The following is a 14,798-nucleotide window of genomic DNA, read 5'->3' as shown; positions in this document are numbered from 1 at the left end:
TCGTCCCTCCTCTGCGGACGGCCACGGCCACAGGGCACAGTCCCGCTGGAAGCCATGGCGTGGTTTCCGAAGCCGGGGAGCAGTCTCTGTGTCCAGACCAGCGCTAAGAAGTTTACTAAACAAAGGCTGGTATCCAGGCAGATCCCGCGGGCTGTGCAGAAGGCTGGCCTTTGGCCGCGCTGGAACGCCTGCCCGGGCCTGGTGTTAACCAAGCTCTTCACGTTCCAGGAAAAGCCAAGTGCTGGCTGGCAGCTCAAGTGCCCGGCAACCCCCGCGTCCTAGAGGGGACTGAAAAACTCATCTCTGAGTCCAGCCAGCAGCATAGAAGCAAAGTAGCAGGATGTGTGAAATAGGGTTTGGGGGCCTTTCGGAGCCTGTTCCCTCAAGGAGGGAACGGGGAGCATGAACAGGATCGAATGGCTGCAAAGTTGGTTTTCCTTTGTTCACTTACTTATCGCCTCTTCATTTCAAGGACGTGAGGTTTTTGTAATAAATACAGAAATAAAAACATATGCATGCAAGATGAGATCAGAGTTAGGGAGAAATGAAAAAAATAAAGGTTTGGAGAAAGAACCCAAGAATCTCTCATTAACCCCCAATGGTGGATGCTTTTGACACCTCGTCCCTTGACAAGCAGGGTGTGTGGGAGGAGGGCAGGACTGCAGGAAGATGGCAGGGGAGGGAAGCCAGTCCTTGTGGTCTTTAAGGGCACACTTCTCAGGGGCAAGAAGATTGTTCCTAATAAGCCAGACTCCGGGCCCTCTTCCTGGCTTCCACGGGCACACCGGCCCAGCACAAGCTCCCTGTTCATCATCAAAACACAGAGCCACACCGTGTGGACTACAAGGGAAGGTTTTCATGGGATCTGAAAAGCACTTCCACAATGCCCTTGACAGGAGAGCAAGCAAACACTGAGAGGGTTAAATATTAAATTCCAGGAGTTTCAGGGAGTTCCCGTTTCCCTCCGGCCTTTGAAATATAAACTTCAGCTGTGACAGGGACTTCCTCCCAGTGTCCCGAGTATGATGCCCCTCATGGGATTCCCAGCACAGTTCCACCCCTCTGAGCTCCTCCATCCCAGGACACCTTCCCTTCTGATGCTCTGCCACACACCTCCTCCAGGAAGTCTTCCTGGCCTGCCCAGGCAGAGCACATTATCTGCTCTGCACTCTGTGGAAAGTGCACTTACATCATTTCTTACTCTAGAACAGATCTAGTAGTTACCAACACTGCCTTCCTCCCGTCCCTTCCCCAAAAAAGACTGGGGGCTTCTTGAGCAGAGACAGCCTACTTGTTTCCAGGGTCCCTGGACCCAGTGGGAGAGGGTGGGCATTTGACACAAAAGCTGAAGGAGAGGGACAGACTGAGTTTCTCTATGGGGCCTCTGGCTGAGGGGTAGTCTGCTCAGAAAAGGAAGGGAACAGGGCCATTCTAGTCTTCTATTGTGGGGGGGTTGGAAAGTGGCCCTCCAGTCTCCTCAGCCAGAGCAGCAATCGAAATGGAGGCTTGCGTGGGGTGGGAGGAAGGACAGTCATAGCATCTGTGGGCACAGAACGCTCTGAGGTCTCAAGGTGCTTTCTGTCACTGGAAGCCCTTCGAGGACCCCCAGAATATGGAGAAATCTAAAGACCAAGAGCAAGCCCACTGAAAAGAAATAAACGGAATCCCCCAGGCTATCCTCCAAAGTTCCCGCCGTATTCACAGAGAGCACTCTGCAGGGTCTGGGGTCAGCCCCTCCATGGACCCGGGAATCTCGCCAGGTGTCTAGAATACAAGAAGCACCACGCGGAATGATGACTGTGGCCGCCCTCCTGCCTATCCACGTATATATCCATCTGCGGAACTTACGGTGACAGCTGTGTGCCTCTGAAGGAGTTCCCTCTCCTCTCTGGGCTGGGTTTCTGCACCTGCATGCCTCCCACCCTTCCGTTCTGCACGTCTGAGCTGGGATCAGCCATTTACAAGTCAGAAAACCACTGCTGCACTTGGATACAAACCTTGGAAGAAAAGCCATGCTCTCTTCCAGCGTGACTGCTGGATGATTCATCAGAGAAATTAATTCGCTAACACCCTGGCTTCCTGTCAGGCAAATCTAGTCTTTTTTTGTGTGGCACGGTGACAGGCCTGGCTGCTGAGAAAGCAGGGCTTGAAGGGACCGGGGAGCTGGTCTAGGTCTGGTCCAGAACCCTCCCTCATTCTACGGATAAAGCAGACATCACCCTCTCTTGGTTCTCGTGACTTCTTCCAGAACAGACTCTGGTAAACCATGCAAATGTACTTAATGGATGCGCAAGATGGTGGGGGGAGGGCAGTTTCCAGTGCATCATCTCGGGCCTTGCGGATCCACACACATGGTCCTGGGCAGAGATCAACTCTCACTTGACCCTGACCATTGACATTCGACCTCTGCATCTGGGAGAGCATGTGTTTAACACTTGCCAGGAGCACTGGCTTGAAGGAATAGGGAAGTGGGGACAGGATAGAGGAGGAGATAAAGGTGGGTCTCCAGCATGCATGCTTTATTTACTGAGCACCTACTATGTGCCAGGCACTGCTCTAAACACCTAGAATACACTGGCAATAATATAAAAATAAAAAACCCAAAGATTCCTGCCTTCATGAGAGATTACATCGTGTGTGTGTGTGTTTGTCTAGATGCTCTGCTGGGCCCTGTCCCGCCCCTGGCACCCGGCTCCATTGAGGTGCATTTGCCAAAAGAAAAAAAAAGCCCCCCACACAACCAAAAACAAAACAAAACCCTAAACTGTGAAATGTTATAAATAATAGTACGGTGCCAACATCAGCCAAAAAGAGCACAGCCATGCTCCTAAGATATGTGTGGCAAAATTAGTAAAAAAGCACCCCTCCCACCTCCCAAGCCCACTTCTAGGCAACCACACAAAAAAAGAAACCAACTTTGTTCTTTATTTAAAAAGAAACCCAAAATGCTTCTTCACTCATCTATATTTTAAAATTTAAAACAGAAAACACTATTCCATAAATATGCCTCTCTGTCTTCTTGCTGGTGGGTCTCCCTTGCCAACCTCCCTGTTCTCAGAGGCCTCCTGGGGCCCCTGTCAAAACCTACCCAAGCATGCGCCCAGCTCACAGCTCCCCGGCCGTGACGCCATGGTGAGGCAGCCCCAACCCTCCGTGTGCAGCCTGCCCAAGCCACGGGCACAGGCCCTGCCTGGAGGACCCCCCCAAGCCAAGCTCACTGCCAAGCCGATGCGCACGGTCTCTTCCCAGCCTCTCCTTCAGAGCTGGTGACACCACCTTTTTGACAGATGTGTACTGATTCTAGTCGGTGCTAGGGACACTCCATTCACCTGTCACAGGCTCAAAAGCAGCTCCTCCACAATGTTCTAAACCTGAATTGTGGTGAAGGTTGCACAATTCTACACCTTTATGACAAAAAAAAAAAAAAAAAAAATCACTACGTTGTATACTGAGGATGGGTGAATTTTATGGTATGAAACTATACCTCAATAAAGCAATTTCAAAAACAAGTCAGTGTCCAATCCTTGCAGATGCTTCTGCTCATCACCAGACCCAAAGTGGGGACCTGTGTCCTCTGCATATGGACAACCTCTCTCGGCCCCATGTGGTTCAGAGGCTGAACAGAGACTCTGCTGAGGGGGAGGCTGGAGCCAGGGTCCCAGGGTATGGAAGTAGTGGGTGAAGGGGCCGGAGTACAGGCTTCCAGATGGCAGCAGGAAGGGGGGGAGTGGGGACACTGACAGGGAAGAGAAGGGACACCACCAGAAGGAGGGTGGGCCAGCTACACAGCACGACAGCATGACAGGGTGGCTGGATGCGGAGTGGATGTGTTTGACGTTAGACTGGACCATACGCCACCGCCATGTCCGTAGGTCAAAATGGTCAAATACTGGCCCAACCTGACACATCTGCATGCGATACCGATGGGGAGCTCAGGCTCCGGGGGTCTGCTTACGGGCTACAGGACCGAGGGCTTGTCACTTAAACCCTACGAGCCTCTGTCTTCTCATCTATAAATGGGATGGCACAGCTGCACCCCAGAAGCACGATCCCATTCCCGTGTTTTAACACATACACGGTGCCCAGCATGTGGCGGGCTCACCAAGGGCTCAAGGAGGGAGCATCCTCCTTTCCTGCTCCTCGCCTGCCTCTTCACCTTACACCTCTGGCTGTCTCCAGAGCAGACAGAGCAGCAGAACTAAGCTTGAGCCACCAACCTCCCACAGGCATCTCTCCCCACCCCTATAAAACCAGCCCCTGAACAAATCAGCACAATTCTGCTCAGCAAAGCAGCCCCCCCCCTTTCCTGACGTTACTAGGGAAACACGAGAGTGCCAACTGCCCCTGGGGCCCGGGGCTGTGGCTGGGATGGGCTGCATCCGGCATCCTCTACCTGGCGGGGGGGGGGGGACCCTGAAATAAAGCCAGAGGACAAATGGCCCGAAGGCAGAACCAGAGGCAAGGCGAACCAAAGGCTCCCCCGTTAGTTACTAGCACACGGAGTGGGGGGAGGGCGTTCGCCGCCAGGAGACACCAGGTGGGCCTGCGCGGCCACTGCAAAGCCATGGCTGTGCAAGGCCGTGGGTGCTCATGGCCAGCTATGCTAGAGACTAAGGGGAGGCCCGAGAAACCTCTTCCTTTCAGCTCACACGGAGAAAAGGCAGACACGCCAGCCCGCGGGGCCCCCGGAGGACACCCGCTGCCGCTGACCCGGTGGCTCCAGATGCTACTGCAGCTCTCGGGCACCACGCCACTGAGATACCACTTCTCCGTGAGAACTGTCCTGGGCCGATCCCTCGGGGTTCTCCTCCTTCAGTCCTGAGGCAACACTAGCTACTCTCATGAACAGGGGCAAGGGCGGCCAGACGCTGGCGGGAAAGAGGAGATGCCACAGAGGAAAACTTCGGTCCTTTCTGTAAAAGCCACCCCTCTGTGGGGTCTTTCCTGCACTCCTGGACCCTCACCCATTCTAGGAGGCCAGAGACCAACGCCAACCAGGTCTCCGCCAGCACAAGTCCCAGCCGGCGAGTACGCTGTCCCTGGGGCCTGCACGCCGATGCCCATGAGCCATGCGTGCGGGTCAAGGCACACAGATGTGGCAGGGAAGAAATCCACCACCCTCTTCAACTCACCCGGTGAGTTAGCTGGCAGGTATGAGCGACGCTCTGATTTTCTGGAATGTGTCCAGGAGGACATTTTTTTCAGTCCTTCAAAGTCACACCGAGGGCCCCAGCCTAGGACTTAGAAACCTTGCCCACGTGGGCTCCAGAGACCGGTGGGAGGCGTGCAAACAGATACAAGATGGGACATGCTGGAGAGATCCAGCACGGGGTGAATGAAAGCGTAGCGGGATCCCCGCGGAAGGAACATTAGTTCCCTCGAAAGATTCTTTCTTGCCAATAGCTACCACATCCCATGATGGTGTGGGTTCCACGCTCACTAAGGAGAGAGCCCCAGCAAGTCCACCACACGACTCAGGTCCCTAAGACCGAGGAAGCGGTGGCCTCGCCTGCCTCTGCACTTGCAAAGGAGGGGTTGGGAGGACTCATTCTTAAGGGGAAAAAAGGCGCGCTTGGCTTCCTGCCTCAGGGTAATAAACCACCCTTCAAAAAGCTCGCCGGAACAATCACGTGTTTTCACCTAGCCGGCCCAGAGCTGGTCGTCAGAGCTGTGCGTCCGGCAGCTGCTCGGGGCCCGCGGCACTGCCCCGGGCACCGCAGGGGGCAGCTTCCACTCACCAGACAGCGGGTCTTTGCCAATCATCAAGACATTGGGCAAATTCATTACGATCAGCTGCTGGAGAACTTCCTACAGAAACAAAGGGGGAAAGATACTGTTAAGAACAGGAAACAAAATTAAAGAATGACTAAGAAAATTACAGTTTATCAAGTCACTGGATGAACGTGCATGTGGCCATTAAGCGCTAAGTATGAAGATCCTCTAGAATAGGAAGGAATATTTAGGATACAAATAAACGTGGAAAGTCCAAGTTAATTATACTTCTACCTTGATCATGAACAAATAAAAATCATGCCTGCAGATGGATGGAGACCTTGGGAAAAAGATCTACTGCAGGCTGGGATAGAGGATTAGGTGTAAATTTCTTTTTAAGAGAGGTCTTTATTTTTATTGTACGGTTTGCTGGTGCAATTAAAAAAAATAGAGTAAAGATGAGAGATAAGCTACGGAGTCTTTATAACCTGATGATTCAGGATCCTAGCATTCAGCATGTCTTTGGTACGAGCTGTAAATGAGGAGACTTCTCTCATTTACAGCAGCGGCTTCCCCGGGAGAGGGGGATAAATCACAGCTAATCTGCACCCGTTAGAGGTGGCGCGAGGAAATGAGCCGCCTTCTGGCCCTCACACCAAGGGGCTTTGAAAGAAGGCCCAGGCACCAGCCATCAGTCATGCCCCCCGTGTCTGGGCTCTTTAACAAGCTCCCCCAGCGGAGTGTGCTGGCCCCGATACACTGTTTCCCAGAGCACTTCTCAGGACAGGTCTTCTTCCCTGCCCTGATGTGCCTTGTTTTTCACCAATCAGAAGATAAAAGTCTCATTTTTACGGAGACAAGTAAGGAGGCAGGTTTTCTCAGGCTTAACATATTACAAAAGTGGTCACTACAGAAGTTCTTCCAAAAGTGGTCACTACAGAAATTCTTCACCAACAAAGCTCCTCTTACGCCTTTAAAAAAAAAAAAAAGATTATCTGAGAGAGAGAAAGAGCGAGAGAGAGCACGAGGAGGGCGGAGGGGCAGAGGGAGAGGGACAAGCAGACTCCCCGCTGATCGAGCCTGACGTGGGGCTGGATCCCAGGACCTTGAGATCATGACCTGAGCTGAAGGCAGATGCTTAATGACTGAGCCACCCAGGCGCCCCTCTCTTATGCCTTTTTAATAATGTTTCCAGTGAGACGGCTTTTTTCCAGCGTCACTCTACTGCACAATGTGAACACGAGGATCTCTGTATTCTATATACTGCCAACTAGCGCTGATGAAGAAAACGGGTACAATCACACAATCCCCTAACCCCACAGGGCCCAGGTGAACACCCCAGAACGATGTCCAAATCGTCAGCTCAGAGTGGTAGCCTTGGCAAGCATGCCCGGAGAGGCCAACACCTTCAAAAGATGTATAAAATGATCTCATCCTCCCCCTCAGTGTCTTTCTAAGGCTCCTGTCTACCCCAGACTGGGGCGGTGGGGGAGGAGAGGAGTGGATGCGGACCCAAACACACCGGACCCCTCTCCACCCAATGCTGGCGAACGTTTTTATTATCTGGGGTCGCAGGTCACCACAGGAGATGCTCATGTTTTCTCAAACACTCTTCGTTGGCAAATACCTGTGCTAGACACAAGTGTGAGCTGTAGAGCGCCTCAGCCCTCCTTCGGGGCCCGAAAGAAGTCAACACACATACAAAACAGTCTCTCAACTGAATGCTCTTGCCAAAGGATTCCACAGTCTCACCCTGGGGCAAAACACACATGAAGAGTACAATCAGCAAAATCCACTTTCCAGCTCGCTCATCCAGCAAAAGTAAAGACTCCAGGCCAGATTAAGCCCATTCAGTCACGGAGTCGCTCTTCTGCCTCAACACTAAACTCAAGTGCTCAGCCCTGCTTCTGGAAGATTTACTTGTTATCACTGTCCAGCCAGCTATAGCCCCTTTTGAAGTCTGGGCTAGTTTCCGTCGGTCACTGTCCAAGGGTCTGGGGCATCGGCGCTATGATCGGACTGCTCACACTTATAAAGGAGACACAGAACGTGAAATCATCTCGAGGAGCTCACAGAAAAATACGAGGTGGTATTTTTATGCTAATGATGATCTCAGCAAAAGCTCGTTGGAAACACTGCTAGAAACTATTGCTAGAAAACCCACGTATTCTCCCAAAACAGGGTGTTTTACTTTTAATTTTCCCACAAGAAATGTATCCCTTGTGCAATCAAGTAGTAGTATTTTATGAACAGATGATTTTTAAAATTTGTTCCTTTCAAAAAAATAAAAAACAAAACAAAACACCGTGGGTCTCCTAAGATCTAATCCTGTGGCCCAAAGCACTCCTGAGACATTAACCATCTCCCTAGAGAACCACCAAGCATGTTTTCAGCAAAAGCAGGCTCCGAGGTATCAGAGCCATCCAGTAGAAATACAGTGCGAGACATATATTAATTTCAAATGTTCTAGTAGCCACCCTAAAAAAGGTGTGTCTGTGTGTATGAAAATACTCGAATAATACGTTAAGCCAACATATCCAAAATACCATCATTTCGCCACATAACTAACATAAAATCATGAAGGAGATATTTTACATTCTCTTCTCAGGCTAAGGTCTTTGGGATCCAGTGAGGGGATTATACCCAGGGCCCATCTCAACCCAGATGCGAAATTTTCATCGGAAACACTCGATCTGCACAAAGTAGCTTCACACCCCCAAGTTGTCCCCAAGACAGTTAAAAGTTTTCCGATGCCTGAATCAAACAACAGTTTTCAAATTTCATTAAAATTTCACGTCCTCGGTCACACCAGCCGCACGAGGAGGCCCCAGAGAGCCACATGTGCCTAGCAGCTGTCATGCCCCCGACATGACAGTCAGTCCCCTCGGGGTGGCAGGGCCTCCAAGGCGACAGGCCAGGCCCTCCATCTAGTGGGGACGTGAGGTGGTTGCTGACGAGGAGACCCTCCCGCCCAGGACTGAGAACAGAAAGCCACTGTGCAGGCCGCAGCTGACATCGGCCGGCTCGCCGGGCACCTGGTCACACCCTGGCCGGCTGCGTGGGGTGGGACAGAGCCAGGACGGAAAACACAAGCCAAGGGGTGTGCTCTAAGCAGCCCTCAAATTTGCCAGCAAGCCCTCCCAGTTCTGCAAAGAGCAAAAGCAAGGCCACTGTCACAGGCTGAGGCCAGGATGAGGGACAAGGGCACACACGAGCCTCCACGCAGCCTCGGTCTTGTCACCACATCCTTGTGACCTGATGGGCAGGAGGGAAGAGGCAGAACCCTCACCCTCTGCAGAGTGGGGAGGACGAAGGGTTAAATCTGGAGGTCCAGGGGGGATTTTGATCCCCTCCTCTGAGTGGGTTATCGGATCCTAACAAAAGATGCTGGGGAAGCCCCAGATGTTCCTTTTCATAAACGAAGCCACACATCGCATCCTGGAAGGTTCCCACTGGTAACTGCTGTAAACAAACTAAGAGTCCCAAGAACAGATGAGAGGAGGGTGGGCGTATAGGATTCTCAGCGGCCGAGGGCTGGAAAGTGCTCTGTGATGTAAAAAAGGGGAGAGAGCCCACCTGAAACCGGCCTGGCTGCAAATCCAGGAGCTGGGATCTTATCAGAATTCCAAGTTCCTCCCAGGCCGTCAGCCCTACACGCAGGGGGAGGGAAGGGGCCGGCCAGGACACTCGGCAGGGAGCGTCTGTCGCCCCAGTTGGTGGGTGCCGGGGCTGCGCATCTGTGTTCGCATGTGGTGTCAACAAGCCTGGAGGGTTGCCCCCCCCGCCCCGCCCCCGTCGGATTCCCAGCTTCCTGATTTCAGCAGCATCCCAAGGGCGACGACGCAGGGCCCATGGCCTGGCTCTAGAGGTCATGGCTGGGGAGAAGTTCTGAGAACAGAACCAGGCGGCTGAGTGGCAGGAAACGGCTCCCTTCCTATTCGAATCCTCTCCTGACAAGTACACATGTATTCAGTGGGGAGGGAAAGCACAGGACAGCGGGGGGGAGCCCCATTCAGGGCCTCACGGATCATGGAACACTGGCAGTGACAGGAAGGATGACAGAAGGTGCTGATGAGCAGATTCCAGAGGCGCCGGGTTACTCGCACACCTCACACTTGATTACAACTAAGCGGGTGGCCACGGTGGACCCAGGAGCACGGCTTCACCGCCTGGGACGCCAAACGCTTGTCCTGCTGGTCTCTGAAACCCGGGCCACAATGTGGGCTGCTGCCACAAGGCCAGGCCACACCCTCGGCACCCTCCTGTCCCCAGCCCTCCTCAAATCCTCCCCAACCTCACTCCTCTCAGGGAACGTTCAAGGTTTCCCAAACGTCTGCACTTAGCGGCTATAAGCAAAGTCTCAGGATGAAAAGATCTAGAAGGCTCTGTCACTGCCCTGTGGACAGCGCTGCCTGGCTAGAGGCAGAAGGACACAGTGAGGGGGAGTCAGAGGCCTGAGGCAGCACTGCAGGGGCTGGGAGAGACCCGGGAGGGACCCCAGCAGGGGCCTGATGTGACCCCCTCGCTCCCAGGGCTTGTAAATGAAGCTCAATTTCTGCATTCTGTCCAGTCACTCCGTTTAATTGTTAGGTCCCTGCGGGAGGTGGGCCCCCCAATTCCATTCTGGCCAGTCCCCATTCAAGACTTACAGAGAGTGTACCCACCCGACCATGGCAGCTGAATGTCCTGGAAGAACCAAAATGAGCCCGTGCTTTCTCCCAGGACCTCCTCTCTTCGTTTAGGAACAGGGGACTCAGCTCAGGCCCCTTAAAATGCCCTACACACTTACCCCTGGGCATAAGTGCATGTACCCCAAACTCTTAGTAAACGGTCCACCTCACAGTACAACTATCAATAACAGTATATTAAAAGGAGGGCCTAAAACACTCCCCCAACACCTCAAAATACAAATGAAAGTATGACGAGGCGTGTGATAGAGGAGAAGCACCTCAACACTGTGGCTTCGAATGGGTCCCGGGGGCTGGTTAGGTTCTCAGAGACCCAGCGCTCATCCTGGTTCTTCAGACCACAAAAGATGCTTAAGACACGGATACACAATTGCATGTACGGTACTGAAGGCATGTTAGTAAAGAAAGGGAAACTCTCAAAGAGAATCTACCACAATGACAGCACATTCTTTCCTAGGGCCACCAGGACAAGGGCAAGATTTGCCAACATTTTCTACCGATCCTGTGATGCTCATACCACCTTAAATGATGCTATTCGAACCCCGTGGCACGGCTTCTCGCACAGCATGCATCTGCCAGCGACTGAGCTACGAAATGACAGGCTCGTGAAAATTATCTTTTCCTTCGAGACAATTCACCATGTATCCAAGAGGAAAATCAACTGCCTTACCATTTTTTAAAACACCACCCCCCTGCTCCCAAATCGAAGTGCACTCTGGCATCTCCCACCAGGAAACGCAAAGCCTCCCCCAGCTGGGAAGAGCAGATGCCAGCCAGCAGGACCCAGGCGACCCCGGACCAGGAGTGGGGGCAGGGCTGACTTACAGGGAGGCCCTCGGGGGCGGGGTGGGCTCCAGAGCCCCAGGCCCTTGAAGATCGAGGCTCAGGGCTCCCAGAAAAGTTCCATCCACTGCCTGGGGGCAATGCAGAGGCCGCACTGAAGAGGCTCACCATCCTGCCAGGGCCCAGCTGGACCTCTGTGCCCACTCAAACAGAAAGGTCATTTTCTCGCCCCCGTGGAAGAAATGCAAGGTCCTGGAGAAGTTGCAGGGTGGAAACGCGCGCGCGCGCGCGTGCGTGCGTGCGTGCGTGTGTGTGTGTGTGTGTGTCTCTCTCTCTCTCCTGTTGGATTAAGAACACGGATGTCATGAAGACACTGAAGGAATTCTTTTTCTCCCCTCCAAATGAAACTCCGTTTTGTAGCTTAATACTGTGCTGGGAAAACAAAACAAGTGTTGCTAAAGGTCAAGTTTTCGGGCCCACGAGTGACCCTCCATAGGGGTTTGGATAGGAGCTGATGTTGAGTAAATGAGGGGAAATCCCCGAAAAGTTAAGACAATCACCCAGCAGAGGCATCCAGAAGGTCACCGAGGTGGTCAGGATGGTCCGAACAGAAAAATGTGCCTTCCACAGAGCCAAAGAAACAAAGAGCTTTGCTATGGACCTAGCCACGTTCTCAGAGTCAATACTGAAAATCAGAAACACGCGTGGTATCGGCTTTGAGTGTACACCCAACCCACCTTTACGTCTGCAGTTCAGATATTCAGAAGACACACGCTGAGCACCATGCTGTGAGCTGAGAACTCTCAGCCTGAATGGAAAGGCAGGGGGGTAGAAAATCATAGCACAGAGGGCGGGGGTCAGAGCAGCACAGCACAAGGAGCACAGCCAAACTCTGCCCAGGCAAGTCTGGGAAGGCTTCCTGGAGGCGGCGTCTGAGCTGGGCTATGCAGAACGCTTAGGAGTCCCACAGGAGGAGAAAGCCCAGAGATGTCTGAACTGCTAAATGGGGCCAACAAGTCAAGCCTAGGGTTACACTGTACTATACACTTTGCAGTTCCCACTGGGGCACACTTTCTTCCCCCCACAACCCTAGCCTCCACTCCTCCCAGTCAGAATCCTATTCATCCTCCAAAGCTCATAGAAAACATCACCTTCTCCATGCAGCTACCTTTGATGCCCCGAATCACATACCATTTTCTTTCCTCTGAATTCTAAATGCTTCATTTGCCCACATTTGTGGCCCTCTCACATTTTGCCCTGTCACTCAACGCCCCACTCAGAGGCAGTGAAAAGCTGCTACGGTGACAACTGACAAAATCAGACTGATCAGAAAAGATTCCTCAAAATTTATATTAAGATTTTCAAAAAAGGGGGTGCCTGGCTGGCTCAGTCCATTAAGCATCTGACTCCTGATCTCAGCTCAGGTCTCGATCTCAGGGTTGTGAGTTTAATTAAGCCCCACATCAGGCTCCACACCCAGCATGGAGCCTACTTTAAAAAAAAAAAAAAATTTTTTTTTTTTTTTTTTTTTTTGGAAGAGGTGTCCTGTCTCTCTCACACTAACAGGGGAATCAAGTCCCGAAAACCACCTGCTTTCTCCACCACCGTGATGGAAGTAACTCAACTCTCTTCGCCTGGAACCCTGGCAAGATCAGCTGCTGTATGTATGCCTTAAGATTCACCAGCCTGCAGATGTTAACGAAAGTTAAAACATCTCAGAGTGAGTTTGCAGTGCTGGTTTGGATACTTTTCCATTGTTAATTCCCAAATATGATCGTTCTAGGAGGAAACAAAGCAAAACAAGGCTCATTAAAAATTCCTACATTACAGAAGTGACTCCGACAGGAAAGATACCACCCGAATTCCAATGCTCCCAGTGTCTATTCCAGTGCCCTATAAGAGAAGAGATGTCTAAGCCCCACAGCAAGAACCTTGCTAGGGAGTACACGGCACTAGCAAGGGCCCACGCAGGTCACACGCCTCTGGGACTCCACAAGGCTGAGATGCCCACGGAGCACCCCAGACCCACAGAGCTGGGGAAGTGCCAGGGTCCTCCGCACGCACCACACGGTTTATGCTCACGTCATCAATGAGCTGTCCTCCACATGACACATCTCAAAACCTCCCACCTGGATCTGGCCGAGAGGGGTTCCTTAACGCCCTTCAACACTCCTCGGTCAAAACCAAAAACTGCCTGAAAGCCTGGCCTTGCCAAACACACACCCAACCGCAGCAAGGTGCCATCGCTTTCCTGCTCCCCAGTCTCGTGAGGCGGTCAGGAAAAGAATCACTAGGATTTCCAATCTGAGAGAACCACGGCACAGTGCTGGTAACGGGGCTTGGTGGCAGGGTCCAGAGCGACGGCCAGGAACAGCACTCTGGGTGGTGAGCTCTCCCCGGGGCCACGCCAACTGCCCCGTGGCCCAAACTGGAGCACTCCGTATCGGTGATGCTGGCCTCATACCTTCCGTAGGGATTCACGGTACTTACAGCCTGCTGCCCTCTCCCCGACAAATCCTGCCCCCCACAGTATCACCTCATCTGAGATCAAGAGGGACCTGACTCCAACACCATGCGCCCCAGCCCGCTTTCTGGGATATCACTGCCGAGAGCACGAGTTTCTAACTGAGCTGCTGGGAGGAGATGTAAGCCTGATGATTTATCCTCGGCCGCCTGTTCAAAGCCTGGGCCCGTGGGGCCACGTGCTTGTGATTCCATCTGGACAAGGGGCTCTGGCTTGTACCGCATTCCCTCTGACTGGGGCAGGGAGTCCTGGCAAAATGAGTGGGTAATGAAGTACTTTTATGTTAAGAGGCTGTCACGTAAAGCTGCTGATAGATTCAATCCATCTGTTCTAACTCCTTTCAATTAATCCTGGGGTCCCCAGGGCCTGAAACCAGTTCAGAGTCACACGAGCCCAAGAGTACTGGTTTCCCCTAACTAGGCCACACTGCATCTCTGCAACCGTGATTTAAAGCTACCGATTTGGGCCATCCAGGGTTACTGCGGCAGGAGCAAACCTCCTGCCCCCATGTTCGTAGCTGCCTCTCCTTGTGGCTCTGTGCACAAAAACAAACTAAGACCATGCTTTATTCACAGAAAGGAAAATAAGTATTTCCTCTGAGCAGATCAAGGAGCAGACCTGTGGGAAGGAGCCCCTGGAAACGCAATCACCACTGTGTGCAGGCAAAGCTACTTGCAGTGTGACCTCAGGCAAGCCGCACCCTCATCTGTTCCAGGACCAGGACCATCTCTAAGGGATGTCTGGCTCCTTCAAAAGTCAGGGGAGGGGAAGTGGAAAAGGAGACAGGGTGTTGGCACGGAGGAGCACGCACATCTTTACGAAGTTACTAACTCAGGGCTGCCAACTCTGAACCCAGGCAAGTGCCCACATGGCCCAGAAGAACCCAGGGGAAACCCAACAGGGACGGGGGCTGGAGGATGCTCAAGTGTCCCCGCAAAGGCCTGTCACCTTCCCTTTAGGGCTGGTGTGATACCTGGGAAGCTCTGTGGGAGGAGTTGTCTTATCTGATGCTGGGAAGTGCCTGTTGTGAGCCCCTGGACCAAAAACGGTTATGGGGGAGCCCCAGAAGCATGGGGAGGGCACTGCATTCA

At 52.6% G+C, this 14,798-nt stretch overlaps 1 protein-coding gene across 1 annotated transcript in view; it reads right to left on the bottom strand.

Moving 5' to 3' along the window:
* Positions 1-14,798, bottom strand: part of CCDC88C (coiled-coil domain containing 88C) — a 120,869-nt gene that overhangs the window by 66,591 nt on the left and 39,480 nt on the right. Inside the window, exon 4 of the mRNA XM_034992781.1 lies at positions 5,739-5,808. Coding sequence (XP_034848672.1) covers positions 5,739-5,808 — 70 coding nt within the window. The remainder of the gene's footprint in view (positions 1-5,738; positions 5,809-14,798) is intronic.

Source organism: Mirounga leonina, unplaced genomic scaffold (assembly GCF_011800145.1).
Source record: "Mirounga leonina isolate KUSES-001 unplaced genomic scaffold, KU_Mleo_1.0 Mir_82, whole genome shotgun sequence".
In the NCBI taxonomy this organism is placed as follows: Eukaryota; Metazoa; Chordata; class Mammalia; order Carnivora; family Phocidae; genus Mirounga; species Mirounga leonina.
The sequence above is the reverse complement of the archived record's forward strand: the minus strand, read 5'-3'. Positions and strand labels throughout refer to the sequence as shown.